This window comes from Sphaeramia orbicularis, chromosome 21 (genome assembly GCF_902148855.1).
Source record: "Sphaeramia orbicularis chromosome 21, fSphaOr1.1, whole genome shotgun sequence".
NCBI classification, from domain to species: domain Eukaryota; kingdom Metazoa; phylum Chordata; class Actinopteri; order Kurtiformes; family Apogonidae; genus Sphaeramia; species Sphaeramia orbicularis.
The window spans coordinates 25,990,838-26,005,957 of NC_043977.1; the positions used below are offsets into that span (position 1 = coordinate 25,990,838).

The 15,120-nt window shown below is 37.7% G+C and overlaps 1 protein-coding gene across 4 annotated transcripts in view; it reads left to right on the forward strand.

Moving 5' to 3' along the window:
- gsk3ba (glycogen synthase kinase 3 beta, genome duplicate a) overlaps positions 1–10,632 on the forward strand; it is a 46,643-nt gene extending 36,011 nt beyond the window's left edge. Inside the window, exons 7-11 of one of the 4 annotated variants that reach the window (XM_030124210.1) lie at positions 728–825; positions 1,650–1,757; positions 3,908–4,094; positions 5,567–5,665; positions 7,365–10,632. In XM_030124210.1, coding sequence (XP_029980070.1) covers positions 728–825; positions 1,650–1,757; positions 3,908–4,094; positions 5,567–5,665; positions 7,365–7,435 — 563 coding nt within the window. In that variant the 3' untranslated portion in view covers positions 7,436–10,632. The remainder of the gene's footprint in view (positions 1–727; positions 826–1,649; positions 1,758–3,907; positions 4,095–5,566; positions 5,666–7,364) is intronic. The other 3 variants (XM_030124212.1, XM_030124213.1, XM_030124214.1) reach the window with 3 other exon arrangements.
- The last annotated feature ends 4,488 nt before the right edge of the window (positions 10,633–15,120 follow it).

Sequence of the window (15,120 nt, forward strand, 5' to 3'; positions counted from 1 at the left end):
ATGCCAAGCCAAAGCTACTTACAGAGAGGTGATAAATTTAGAAAAATAAAACTTTATGGCAAAAAAGAAAATTACCAGGTGCTCTCTGGTCGACTTCAGGTACATTTTTATCTTCATCTTTGTATCAATGTGTGCCTGAGGAAAGCCAAGTGTCTTCACTTTTTTTTGGATAAAACTTTGTGTTCTCCTTTAATTCCTAAACTTTTTTCCTATTATTAAACATAATTTTAGATGTTTGTAGCATAATACAATGTGTATCATTGTGATAAAAAGTGAAATAAATAATCCTTAGTATATATATTCCTGTAGATGTGTATTTGGCCCCAGCAATAAAGAGCTATGCTGGAAAAATTTGAAAATGGCCCTTAAGTGTTTGAATTTGACCTTGAAAAATGTGTACAAACCCTGTACTAATAAGGTAATTGGCAAATATTATTTTAAGCTTTTATTAACTTAAATATTTTAAGCTTTTAATAACATTTTATTCTAAACTGTAGAGCACTTTGTGATTTTATCTGTGAAAAGTGCTATATAAATCAAATTTACTTACTTACTTACTAAAATTAAAGGTTAAATTATAAAAAAAAGCATGTGTTTAGTAGTGATAAATGTGCAGTTTCCACTGTGTTGCTATTATTGTGAAGGAATTGAAAGGAATGCTACACCTGTGGTGATTTAGTTTCTTTGCCACCTGTCTGACTGTTTGTTGACCTGTCTTTTCCTTCAGATGTGTGGTCAGCCGGCTGTGTGCTGGCAGAGCTGTTGCTAGGACAACCAATCTTCCCCGGTGACAGCGGAGTGGATCAGTTGGTTGAAATTATAAAGGTAATGATCGGATGACCGGGGCGACCACAAGGTCCTCTTGTACGATACTCACAGTTCATTTTAAAGACATAATGTTGTAGTCCAGGGGTGACAAACAAAACCAGCCTGCCAAAGGGTCCAGTCCAGCCCACGGGATGTGTGTAGTTCAGGGTCCGCATACAGCCCAGTTTGATTTCAAGTGGGTAGGACCAGTAAAATCCTGTTGTAATAACCAGTAAATAAGTAACAACTCCAAATGTTTTTTCGTGTCAGTCTAAAAAAGTAAAACTACATCAAAATGTTTACTTTTACAGATGATCCTTTCATAAAAAATGTGAATAGCCTTAACAAATATGATCAACCTGAAATGTCTTAAGAGAAGTGCAACTTGTAAGTAAATATTTTGTGCCTTTGTAGATCCACACGTGTAAATGATAAGATGAGACATAATATTGTTAAGACTGCACTTATTTTTCTTAAGAAATCTCAGGTTTTTCATGGTTGTTGATGTTATTCCTATTTTTTTAAAGGATAGTTTGTAGATGTAAACATTTTTATAATGTAATGTTACTTTTTTAACTCTAAAACATAGAGAATAGTTTGGTGTTGACATTATTCATAGGTTATTATTTAATTATTTTACAGGTCTGGCCCACTTGTGATCATATTGCAGCCTATGTGGGCCCTGAACTAAAATGACTTTGACACCCCTGTTGTCGTCTGTCCCTCCGCAGTCCTCGTATCAGTCCGTTTCCTCTCTTACTTCTGCGTCATCAGTTCTGTTCTCTGGGCCATCGGTCCTGTTCTTGTTCTTTCCTCCTTAATGGTCCACCTCTGCCCCCCAGGTTCTTGGCACCCCGACTCGAGAGCAGATCCGTGAGATGAACCCCAACTACACCGAGTTCAAGTTCCCCCAGATCAAGGCACATCCTTGGACTAAGGTGAGTCAACAGGTACAGGAGCCCTTTTCCTTCTCTAAGATCCATCACTGCAGCATCTCTCCATGCTTGTGTTGCCAACACGCCGCCTCCTGCTGCCCAGCTTTGTCACCTAAAAGACTAACTTTTTATAACTGAAGATAGAAAAGATCATTTTTCAGGACTTTCTCAAATAATTTTAACTCATTTTTCACAACCATTGAAGCGGTGTTTTGTGGCACTGTACAGTTTTTACAGACTGTAAAGATCTAAGTAGAGACTGAACCTTTCCCAGCTGGCATTAAACTGAAGAGAGCTGGGTCACTTACGTAGGTGCTTAATATACTAGTCAAAATGTTCATTACTCTGGTATATCTGAGTGATGTGTATAACAAACATGGGTTTAACCCTTTCATGCGTAGTGGTCACTACAGTGGACAGCTATGCTACAGCTGTTCTCTTGTATATTTATGGATTTTGTTGTTTTACTTGCATATCAACCAACACAGTGGACGCTTATGCATCATCCCATACACTGCAATTCATACCATTACTGTAGCTTTCCTGTTCTTGATAAACCTGATCTGCAGTAACATACTTGAGAATAAATCAACTGCTAATTATTATTAGACTGTAATTAACATTTTTTAAAAAAGAAAAAGATGTTGTTTTATTGCACATTATCTATGTGTGTAATAACTAGTTTTATAGTATGTTAAAATGTGAGAAAACATCAGATTAGCAGCATTAAAAATGTTTTTATTTCATAGTTTTCACACAGTATGTTGCTTCAAAAATGAAATACATGGTGTCCAGCTGAGTGGACATTTTTGTAACTTCTTGAAAAATAGGTTCATAAAAAAAATTCTGTCACTTTGTTTTTTTGCTTTTTTTTGCTTTTTTTGCCTAGAGGAGTAAAAACACTCAGAAAAAAAATCTTGATTAAGGTTCTTGTAATTCATGCATGAAAGGGTTTAATAACACATTCACAAACTTGCACAGCTGCCTTGTATCATATAGTAGTATATCATCCAATCTGTCACATACATTGTTCATTTCATTGAACCATGCTGGTGCTTATTTTAAGTCAGATGAAATATGAAACAGGAGCAGCTGTAAAGGACGATTGCTTCTTCCTGGCTCCTTCCACAGCCTTTCCATTGAGTAAGAGTTATCCGGTGAAGAGACGGCAGTGAGCCCTTTCTTTCAGGTTACCACTACAATGAATGCAATTAACAGGGACATATTCATTATTCATACATATGGATGCTTCTGTGAAACTGGTCCCTAAAAACAGGACATGGGGGTTAAAAATTCAAACCAGATGTAGACTAATGTGATGACGCAAGTTTGGAAGCACTTTGGGCCTATTTTAAAATAAATATTTCTGAGATAAAAGAGAAAATATTTTTCAGATAAAACACATTTTTATATTATTGTTTATACAAAAATCTGTGTGTAACACAGTTAAAAGGACATGAAAATTACACGCTACTGTTTATTCAAATATCTTTTTATTCTCTCACAGGTACATTTTGGGAATCAACGTAAATATGCAACGGAGAGTGTTTCACAAAAATGGCCGCTGTTGCAAGATCACTCGTGATTTATTCGTGTTTAAATGGGCAGGTTCTGCATGTAACGCCAGTGGACACAATGGGTTAGACACGAAACCTGGAATCAGACTGCCGATTCACGAAAAGCCCATATGTCTGAATTTAAAAAATCACTAGGATCCTCAAATTTAACAGTGTCTTTATCTGTAAAAGCCATGTTTTCTAGATCAAATGCATTGGCACTTTTCCTGTCCTAATTTTGGTCCTATTTTTGACCCCAAAATTTTATTAAAAAATTGATTAATTTTGGGATGGCTCAGAGCAAGAGTATAATTTTTTTGCATTTATCTGAGCTCATCATTAGGTACATCCTGGGGGGAAATATGTCTAAATTTCTCTTTTATTATTGGGTCTAAAAAGCTGGTAAAGTATCAGGTACCAAAATAAATCCAGTTTCATATAAGCTGTAAACTTATATAAGCTGTGAAAAGTGTTTCATATGATGCATTAAAGATCAGTTCTTCATCCGCTAACCCCATGCCATTTTCCGTTTGATTAACTATACTGAAATGTCTTCAGTCTGTCTTCATATGGTTGTTGTTCAGTGTCTGACCATGTATCTCACTTCAGGTGTTCCGGCCGCGTACGCCTCCAGAGGCCATCGCCCTGTGCTCCCGCCTGCTGGAGTACACGCCCACAGCCCGCCTCACCCCACTAGAGGCCTGCGCACACTCATTCTTCGATGAACTGCGTGACCCTAATGTCAAACTGCCCAATGGGAGAGAGAAGCCCTCCCTCTTCAATTTTACCACCCAAGGTGTGCACAAATTCTACTTCAACGTGTTTAAAACACAGAAATGACTTTATGTTGAGTGAATTATGTGCAAAAATAAAAGCAGTTGTAGAAATGAAATGGAAGAATGAGTAGACATGTGCACACATCTCTCATGCCTTGTCCACACTAACACTGATAGTTTGTAAACCAAATATTCATTAATTTTTTGAATATTTTTGCCTCTTGTCCACATGTAAATTCCTTCCAAAGTGAAGAATGCCAACACTTTTTGTGTGTATCGATGTGGACAAAGAAAATGAAACTATTAAAAACAACTGCTTTGTACAATCACACAATTTGAATCATCAAATATAGGATATGGAGGTGTATAAGTTGGTGTATTAGCCTGCAATAGAACACGGTAAATGTACAAACAGGAGCCAGAGCCATGCCAAATCTATATAATACAGATTACACTTTAAAAACCGAACCTTACAAGTAGGGCTGGGCGATATGGACAAAAATCATATCATGATCATTTTTTCATATCAGACGATATCAATATGCATCGCGATATAAATCAAATCACTATTGTTGTCAAGCTTAAATTTTCTGTTACACATCAGTTAGTTGTGAAGACATCAGAAGGTTATTTTTGATTTAAATATGATTTATTTTCTGTCAGAGGTTGAACATGACAGATGTGCTGAAGAACATTATACAAGTGTTTCAGATAAATCAAACAGGTACATATATTTAAAACTAAACTAAAAGTCTGACCAGCAGGCAAGAGCTTTCAACTTTTAAAAGAGAACACAAACAAAACAGACCATCTTCACCAAACAATACCGGGGGTATATATGTGGGAGTGCGTTCCTTAACTGGCATAAACCAAAAATGAAACCTAACATGCTTTGAACATCCGACTCCCCATGCCGCACTCGACTTTTCAGTAACCCAGTCGCTGGGTTTGGTTAAATTTTTTCCTGAGGGAACACTCATTACTTCCCGCTGCGGCCCAAACATTAGCGTCTGTGCTGTGGCTGCTTTTACGCCTGTGTTGTGTGCATCAACCTAACTCGCTGTGGCTCTAGCGTGATTGGTTCAGTGTGGCACAAATTAGTTATGATCGGTTGTTCTCACATCTGTCAAAACATGGACGAATGAATTCTATCAAAATTGTTTCAAACATGTCTCATTTTTCTTTGTGATACATATCGTTTTATCGCCCAGCCCTACTTACAAGTTCTTTGGAGTGAATAGTAATGCCAGTTGTGATACAATATATCAACAATGATCACCTCGGCATTGACAGTTTCTGTAGTGTTAACAGGTAATGATTTTTACCAGACTCTGGTAAAAGATATACATTTTTCTTAGTGGCATATATGACATCTGCAGGTTTTATTATGGTCATAAGTAGTTTTGTCATGACATGAGCCAGTACCTTTATTTTTTTTTCCCTCTGTCTCTAATTTTTTATTTTTTATTTTTTTGTTTTGTTTTGTTTTTAGAATTATCCAGTAATCCCTCTTTGGCCTCCATACTCATCCCTGCCCATGCTCGCAGCCAGGCCACCACCTCTACCCCAACCAACGCCTCTGCCACCACAGGTTGTTTAACTAGCACCTCTATTCATTAGTTTTATGAATGGATTTTCTTCATTTTCTTCACTCATGGCTGTAAAGAGAAGCTAAATTAGAAATGTAGACTTTTAAGCCCTATTCAGACTGAAGATTCACAATGACAGGAGTTGAAAGTTTTTGTGACACACCAATGCAGGATGCCGAGATGGTGTGTTGTTTCCATGGAAACAGTTGTCAGCTTTTCAGACTCCTTTGTAGCTGGATGTAATCTGTAGTAACTTAAAATGTGAATGACACTGAGGAGTGTAGTATTGATGGAAAAGTGAAAATAACAACAAACGAGATGGTTGAGAACTTCTCTCGTCTATTCCTGGAGCCTCTGTGTCACCTCAGAAGAGCTGATAAAAACACTGTGTGTCTGGGTGACAGATGATACAGCCCATAAATACTGAGGAAAACATACTCTATATAAAACTATGCCTTAAAACCAGCCACTGGTGATTTGACGACCAGTGACGCCATCAACTGGTTTGACTAGAGTCTAGACGAGCCAGTTCACTCCACTGCAGCTTTAATCTGAAATATCCTGAGAGGTCTTTGTGAATCTGAGGCTACGTTCACACTGCGGGTAAAAATGGCCCAAATCTGACTTTTTTTCCCATATGTGACCCATATCTACAGCACAGCAGCACAAATCAGACGTAGGCCACTTTCATATGTGATCCTAAATCGGATACATATCAGTCTGAATGGTCATTTCATCTGACTTTTATGTCATTGAAATGCGACAAACGCTACAATTCTGGACTTGGTAACATCCATATTTACTCCTGTAAACATAACGTGCTGCGTGTGATGTCACATCTTCTGCATGCGTGGGTCACTTCGGGACCGTAGACCAGGGATGTCAAACTCATTTTAGTTCAGGGGCCACATCACCCCAGTCTGATCTCCAGTGGGCCGGACCAGTAGAATAACTGTGAAAAAAGTAAAATGACATTAGGATAATGTTTACAGCTACAATGTTTCCTCAAAAATCTGAATAACATGAACAATTTGAAATGTTTAAGAAAAACAAATACAATTTTAACAATATTCTGCCTCAGTTTATCAATTACACATGTGTGTTACAACTTACATTACAAAGACAAATACACAAAACCTATAGTACCAGGGAGAATATTGGTAAAATTGCATTTTCTTCTCTGAAGACATTTCAGGTTGTTCATATTTGTTCAGGTTATTCACATTTTTTGTAAAAGGATAGTTTGCTAATGTAAACATTTTCAAGTAAATTTAGTTTTTTTTCACTAAAACAAAGATAAAATCTGCAGTTTTCATTATTTATAGGTTATTATGATACTATTTTACCGACCTGACCCAATTGAGATCTAATTGGTATGTGTGTGGAATCTGAATTAAAATTATTTTTACACCATTCGATGTTAATATCTTCAGTGTAATTCATCCTATGGGCCAGACTGGACCCTTTGGGCTGCATGTTTGACACCTGTGCCGTAGACTGTTCGCACATGAGTCTGATGGAAGTTGCATTGAAATTACAATGTGAACAACCATGTTAAAACAAGTCAGAATCGAGCTTTGAGACCTGCAGTGTGAACGCAGCGTTAGTCTGAACTGGGCTTCAGTCTTTGCCGTTTCTTCATGACCCTGCAGAAAAACACTCGTTCCCATGCGTCTGATTATGTCCTCTTTTTGTTCGTAGATGGCAGCAGCACAGAGCGAGGTCCCAGCACCACCACCGCCTCTGCCTCAGCCTCCAACTCCACCTCCTGAGCCCACAGACCACCCGCCCCTCCCCGGTCTCAGCCCCAGCCCACGGCCTCTCCATTGCCCCGGTCAGGGGGCTGAGCTCTGCCCTGCTCTACTCCCTGACAGCAGCGGAGCGATGCTGACGCAGTCTGGGTTCAACAGCTAGCCAACAGCCCCGTGCCACAACCACAAACCGCCCCCACCTGCCTTTCTTATCCCCGACCGGTCCCCCCCATCCAGCTGTTCGAACTCTTCTTCATCCTCCGTCAAAAATGTCCTTCCGTGCCCTTTCAACAGGGAAGCAAAGCGCAGGGCCAGAGGTGTCGTCGGCTGTACTAAAGATTCAAGTACACTGTACATGTATACACAATGCTAGCCTGCTAATGTTTGTAAGAGGACAATCTGTAGAAAAAAAGTCCTAAGCTGTTACCCATGGCCCTTCCCTTATGGTGTTCAATTTTTCTGCATCCTCATCCTTTGACCTCTGACCTCTGTGTACCCTGGCCGAGCCCCCTACTCGCCCCTTTCTTGGTTCCTCCTGTAGTGCATGGCCTGAGTATGGTTAGGATCACCCGTTGGGTCAACCCACCCGTTCACTTTTTCCACCTCCACTTTCCGCAGACAAGGCATGAGGCTCACGCACGCGTATACACATTCATAAACACAGTCACACACCTGGATGCATGATGATCCTGATGTATGTGGAAAGAAGCAGTCCACTCGCGGGAGTAAAGTTTGGACACTTTTTTTTTTTTTTTTTTTTTTTTTTTTTTTGATTGCCTGGGGTTGTTTTTAAATGGTAAGCAAACTGTTTTTATTTTATCTTATTTTTATTTTTTGTATTCCTGGGCAGATTTGGATTGCCATGTGAGATGGATGTGACATGTATCTGGTCCTGTGTGCTTGTATAATATATACATACAATACAAAACAAACATGCATACATAACACAGTTTATATATTACTTTTCCTTATGTATAAAAAGTATATATAGATATATGTATATTAACTACAATGGTTCAGAAATCATTTATGGTGAGCTCATATCTGGCAGAGCAGTGGCAATATTTGCTGCTGCCTAATGACAATAGAATTAGATAAGGTGGTGTTTTGTTTCTTTGGTTTTGCTGGAGTGTGGTTAGATTCCAGCATTCACTTCCTGGTTCTCTTGCGTTGTCTGTATTTAAGGCTGTAGATGGATTTAGGGCATTGCTCTATTCCTTGTCTTTGTACTGACTCTGTAACAGTGTTTTCTGTGACAGTGCAGCGTCCTGACAAAAAAAAAAAAAAACAACAAAAACTAAAAACAAAAACATCTTCCATGCTTCCCCCACCTCTTCCTCTCATCATGATCTTCCTCTCTGTCTGTCTCCGTGAAGAACCGAAGATGTTTCTTAACTTTTCTTTTCCTTGAATCTCCGACAAGTCTCCGGCGGCGGTCTTCGGCGAGAGGCACAGCAGTCTCCAGACACCGCCGACCACTGTCTCTCGTTCGTCATGACCACTGACTGAAGTGTTAGCCTAGCTTTCTTTCTTTCTTTCTTTCTTTCTTTCTTTCTTTCTTTCTTTCTGTCTTTCTTTCTTTCTTTCTTTCTTTCTGCTCCACCTGCCGCACATAGAGCCACTCGGTACAGTCCGTCTTATTTACAGAGAATACTCACTACATTTAAAAGAAAAAAAAAAAAAAAAAAGAGAGAAAAGCTGAATTTGTATATACAGTATAAATGCTCCTCACCAAAATTCTGACTTGTATGTTTTTTTTATGTTGTTATGTTGATTATTTTTTCCATGTTGTGTTCAAGGTATGTATATATGCAGACCCATGTACTGTTTATGAGCAAAAACAAAGATGACAAAGGGTAGGGAAAGAAATGAAAAAAAGATTAAAAAAAAAAAACAATCAGGGCAAAACTGATGTTGCTTATGGATACTGTAGATGATGATGATGATAATGATGATGATCAGCTTTATCCAGCCATATGTTCAATCTTACCTGTACAGTACAGTAGAAGACAGCTGTATTATTGTAACAAGAACTAGTCATGTATAGTGTAACTATAGTTTGGAGTGCCTTTGCTTTCATACACCTTCGCCTTGTTCATCACCCCCACCCCACCCTACCCCACCCTCTTCACCCTTGTATTGTGACTCTCCCTTTGGTGCTGTTGAATGTCCTGCTTTCCTGCAACACACACATACACACACTTACACACACACACTGACATCGCACTGTTGCACCTGATTTTCTGACCCCTCCACTCACACGTTGTTTCCCTTTCGTCATTGCACATTAAATGTAATATACAGACATTGTTAATTATAAGGATATTCTCCTTAGCTGAAGATACAGTAGACAAGTGTTTATTTTAATAGATGTTAAAGGTTTTATCTTGGACACACATGCACGCACAAAACATGTATACCACAGTCCTGGCACAGGCTCCGGGGCATGAAGTGGCCGGGGTGTTTGGGGTGGGGTGGGAGTGTTATATGGATGGCAGCAGGGGTTAAAAAAGGCCTCTTATACTGTATATAAAATACAGTACAGTTTCTGTATTACTCACAGTGTTGGTTCTGTTACCAAAGCCAAACTATGATGTAGTTGTGATGAGCCATCCTCAGAGGCAATAATGTATTCTGTCTCTCTCTGGTTATTCTGTTGTTTCTTGTCCTCTTGCTTGTTCTCCTCCCCGTCTGTGTATCCGGGGGGAATTCAGTAGCACCTAAGGGGTCGAGTCATGTAGCCTTTCTCCTGTCTCCTGCTTGCTGTAATTTTGCATTCATGAACGTGTTGCTATCCTCCACCAGAACGTTTGACCACTTCACCCTACCCCTGATTCCAGTTCAATAAAACCACCACAAAGGTTACCAAAAAAGAAGAAAAGCACGGACATATGCTGGTAAAATATGCTAGTAAAAATTGATTGTACTTGCATATATACTAGTATAACCTGCTAACTGAGTTTTACTGGGGTTAAAGAAAAGAAAAATCATAGAAAATACTACAAAAACATCCTGTATAACAGTACTACTACTTGAATGCCTCTGTTTGTGACTGAAATTTTTATTTCTTTTTTGTTTTGTTTTGTTTTGTTTTTCTTTTGTTCTGTGAAGGTATGCTAAATGTGCGCCTCTGTAAATATTCCCTCTGCGTGCTCTGAGGAATAGTTCCCTGGTACTGTAATTTGCATTAAATAAAGAGTAGGATAGCCTGGAAATGATCGAAGTCGGTCTTCTTCGTCTTTTTTAAGTGTACTTGAGTTTGTTTATATTAATAGCTTATAAATATTCAGATCCTCTCAGTAAAAGTACAGTTAAAATACTACAAGTAAAAGTTAGCCTGACATTTTATTTTTTTATTGAACCTTTTTTTAATCTCAATAAGTCTTTCCTGGATAAATAATCTTTTACAAGATGAGCAGCAGCAGAATTAACCAGGAACCAAACACACAAATACACAGATCTATGAAATAGACTATTACCATTTAATACTGTAAGTATTATATTAAAAAAGAAAAAACATCTAAACCTCTGACCTCCATGATTATGAGCTGTTTGGCTCGTGGATGAATATGTGAAATGCATAAATTACACTGAAGATATTAAAAATAAAGGGTCAAAATCATTTTAATTCAAGGGCCACATACAGACCAATTCAATCTCAAGTGGGTCAGACCTGTCAAATAAAAGCATAACAAGTGGTGCCAGGCACAACAAATCCCACCCCTCACGTATTGTAGTTTATTTTGGCATCGATCCAGCTGATGTCATCATGTCAATGCATGTGCTGATGTCAGCATATCAATTGCCTCTATATATGTGCCAAGTCTGAGGTAAATTGAAATAAAACTGATGTTTTTATAGACATTTGAAATTTCACCCATTAGAAGTAAATGGGAAAAAAAAGATTTTTAAAAAATCATAAAAACTTTGAACTTTGACCAACTTTTCCCAAAATGTAACCACATCTATTCTGGGTCTCTGGCAATCTATAAACCCAATTTGGTATGAATTCAACCAATCGTTTTGCTGCTAGAGTGTTAAACAAAGAAACAAATAAAAAGAACCAAAAACATACCCCTTGCCTCCCCTTCGCCAGGCAGGGTAATAAACCTATGTATAATGGCAACTCCAAATGTTTGTTTTAGTCTTAAAAAAAGAAAAGTTACAGGAAAAGGTTTACATTCACAAACTATCCTTTCACAAAAAATCTGAAAATCCTGAAATTTCTCCAGAAACATTAGTGGAATTTTATTATTATGCCTGTTATTAATGATTTGTGCCTTTGTAGATCTACTGCAATGTATGTGTTGTAATGCACATGCATATAAATAATAAAATGAGACATAATACTGTTAAAATAGCACTTATTTATCTGAAGAAATTTCAGGGTGTTCATGTTATTCACATTTTTAAGCGATAGTTTGTAAATGTAAACATTTTCATACTATAATCAACTTTATAAAGTTGTTTAAGGACAATATATCACAAAAACATAATTATAAAACAAACAATATAAAGCAATGAAAACAATAAATCAGAAGCAGTCTCTGAGTGAAAAGTCAAGGAGTAAAAATAGGTTTTAAGACAAGTTTTAAAAATGGAAAGTGAAGGGTCTTATCTAAGGTGCAAAGGGTAGTCAATCAATTATTTAGGAGCCACAACAGAAAAGGCTTTACAGTCTGAAACATACAGAAAAGGTGACATTATTTATAGGTTATTTTATTTTATTTTTCTGACCCATTGGAGATCATATAGAGCTGTATGTGACCCCTGACCTAAAATTATTTTTTTTTGTAAATTGTTATGCTTTGAATCAACATGGGCCAGCAGACACAGAAATGCTGCAACAGATTTGACAAGATAAGCACAGCTGCCTTTTTTTTTTTTTTTTTACTCCCAAGGTAAAAAAAAAAAATAAGTACTTAAAACTGTTCCTTCAAGTGTTTTGTTGTTGATGTTGAAGGATGAATTCATTTTTCACACTTTCTATTGGTATGTTTGTAGCCTCTCTGTCCTGTGAGAATCTCTAAAAAGTTAATTTTTCATGAGCTCATATAAACAGTAAAAATGTATAAACATATATCTATCATCTAATCCAAGAGGGTTTTCCAAAGTAAAAATGTAAAATTAAGGCTGTCAGACAAATGTAGAGGCAGAAAATGTGCAATATTTGCCTGAGATGTTGTTGAGTACAAGTGTAAGTTTGTATAGAATGAAAATATACATGTAAACCCCAAGTTCAATTCCATCACTGAAGCTAATTAAATTATTTTCGAAGAAGAGGAAAAACTGATGTCAAACCTTGAGTATTAGCAGTTCAGCTCTTTTAATAGTGTTAGTGTGACCACAGTGAGGCAGTGTTTGTCTGAACTGGAGCATCTTTAACAGTTTTATTTCCAAAAATCTTTCACAATGACCTCAGTAGCTGGGACCTCAGTGGCAAATATCAACGGTAAAGAGCGTTTTTGGAAATGAACTACTTAATTTCTCATATACTCTTAGAGTAATATTAAAAAATAACACAGAAACAGCAGTAATTCACAAAAACATAATAAAACACAACGGGTACCATCAGCAAATAATACAAATAACAGCAAAAAAAAAAAGACGAATTATACTTTGAGGTTACAATAAACACATCTTCAGCTCGTCATGATTTTGTGCAGTTTATAAATATCAAGCATCTGAAATTCACTTTTTTATATATATAACCTCCTGAGACCCAGGAAAGTAAAAGTTTTGGGTTTGGAAACAGCATGATGCAACATTTTTTTCAAAAACATGTTTTATTTTCTTTTATTTTTTTATGGAATTTCCTTTTCTTTGGACAGTATTTTTTTTAGGAGTGATATTTTGCTTTTTTAAATGGAATTATGCATTTTAAAATATTTCCCTGTGGTCTACATAAACTGTAAATGCTATGTTTGGGTCTGAATTCTTCTGAACTTCACAGGTCCATCTTCAACACTATTTCTGAGTAATGACACCAGAAAGGTCATTTTGAGCGCTGGCCCTTTAAATGCAAATGAGCCACTTCATGCCCCACCCCCTCCAGGTTGTTGGCTGTGCTGCTCTGTCCCGTTCAGCCGCTTGTGTTCATTAATACCACCAACAACTGAACATTTTAGGTAATCTGCTCAAAGTTTGGACATATTTTCAGTTTTTACTACAACCGCTGCTGCTGACAAACAATTATGTCTTGCTTGGAGAAATGTTCGTCAGAAGTCTTGACCTCATATGTGCAAATGTTATGATGTAACGACCTGTAAACGTAACACATTAAGCAGGAATTGAAACAGGTTGTAGAAATCCACTCGATTTTTGCTGAAATTAATATTTGCTCTAATGTATTGTTAAATCCTCAGTACTACTATGGATCAGCTCTCCGTTTAAATAGGGTCCTGATCTTTTGTGGCTAAGTTGGGGTCTTAACCTCACACACTAACCCGTAAAGATTCTACTTAGCTGAACGAAGTTTGAAACACTCGCCTGTCTTCTGACTACCTTTAATTCCAACCTCTGCCCTGCTAACTCTGGTACCAGAACTGCCAGGAGAAACCCACTCTGTGGTCAGTAGTAATACCAGCCCGGTTGGTTATGGCAGCTGTTTCACATGGATTTGTCTTTACTCATGTTTGTTGTGGTTTTTATATTGCTATTAAATGTGTGCCATGCTGCTGCTACACTGTAATTCCCCAGTTTGGGATAAATAAAGTACATCCATCTATCTATAACGATAGCTTTGCAGCACCGGGAGGGTTCAAATTCAAACTTTTTCAACTATTAGGGTCCAAATACACAAATAAATGAACCAAAGACTAATAAAAGTGGGTTTAACAAAATATGACCCCTTTAAGTAAAACTGTGAAACTTTTGTCCCCTATACAGGACAAAAATGCATTGCTGGGTCTCAGGAGGAAATATATACTGAACAAAAATATAAACGCACCACTTTTGTTTTTGCTCCCATTTTTCATGAGCTGAACTCAAAGATCTAAAACTTTTTCTGTGAACACACAAGGTTTATTTCTCTCAAATATTGTTCACAAATCTGTCTAAATTTGTGTGAGTGAACACTTCTTCTTTGCTGAGATAATCCATCCACCTCACAGGTGTGGCATATCCAGATGCTGATTAGACAGCAGGATTTTTGCACAGGTGTGCCTTAGGCTGGCCACAATAAAAGGCCACTCCAAAATGTGCAGTTTTATCACACAGCACAATGCCACAGATGTCACAAGTTTTGAGGGAATATGCAATTGGCATGCTGACTTCAGGAATCTCCACCAGAGCTTTTGCCTGTGAATTGAATGTTCATTTCTCTACCATAAGCCATCTCCAAAGCTGTTTCAGAGAATTCATGAAGAAGACTGTGAGAGGAAAATGGTGGTCACACCAAATACTGACTGGTTTTCTGACACCCCCCCGGACCTCCCAATACAGTAAAAGTGCACATTTTAGAGTGGCCTTTTATTGTGGCCAGCCTAAGGCACACCTGTGCAATAATCCTGCTGTCTAATCAGCATCTTGATATGCCACACCTGTGAGGTGGATGGATTATCTCAGCAAAGGACAAAGGAGAAGTGCTCACTAACACAGATTTAGACAAATTTATGAACAATATTTGAGAGAAATAGGCCTTTTGTGTACATAGAAAAAGTTTTAGATCTTTGAGTTCAGCTCATGAAAAATGGGAGCAAAAACAA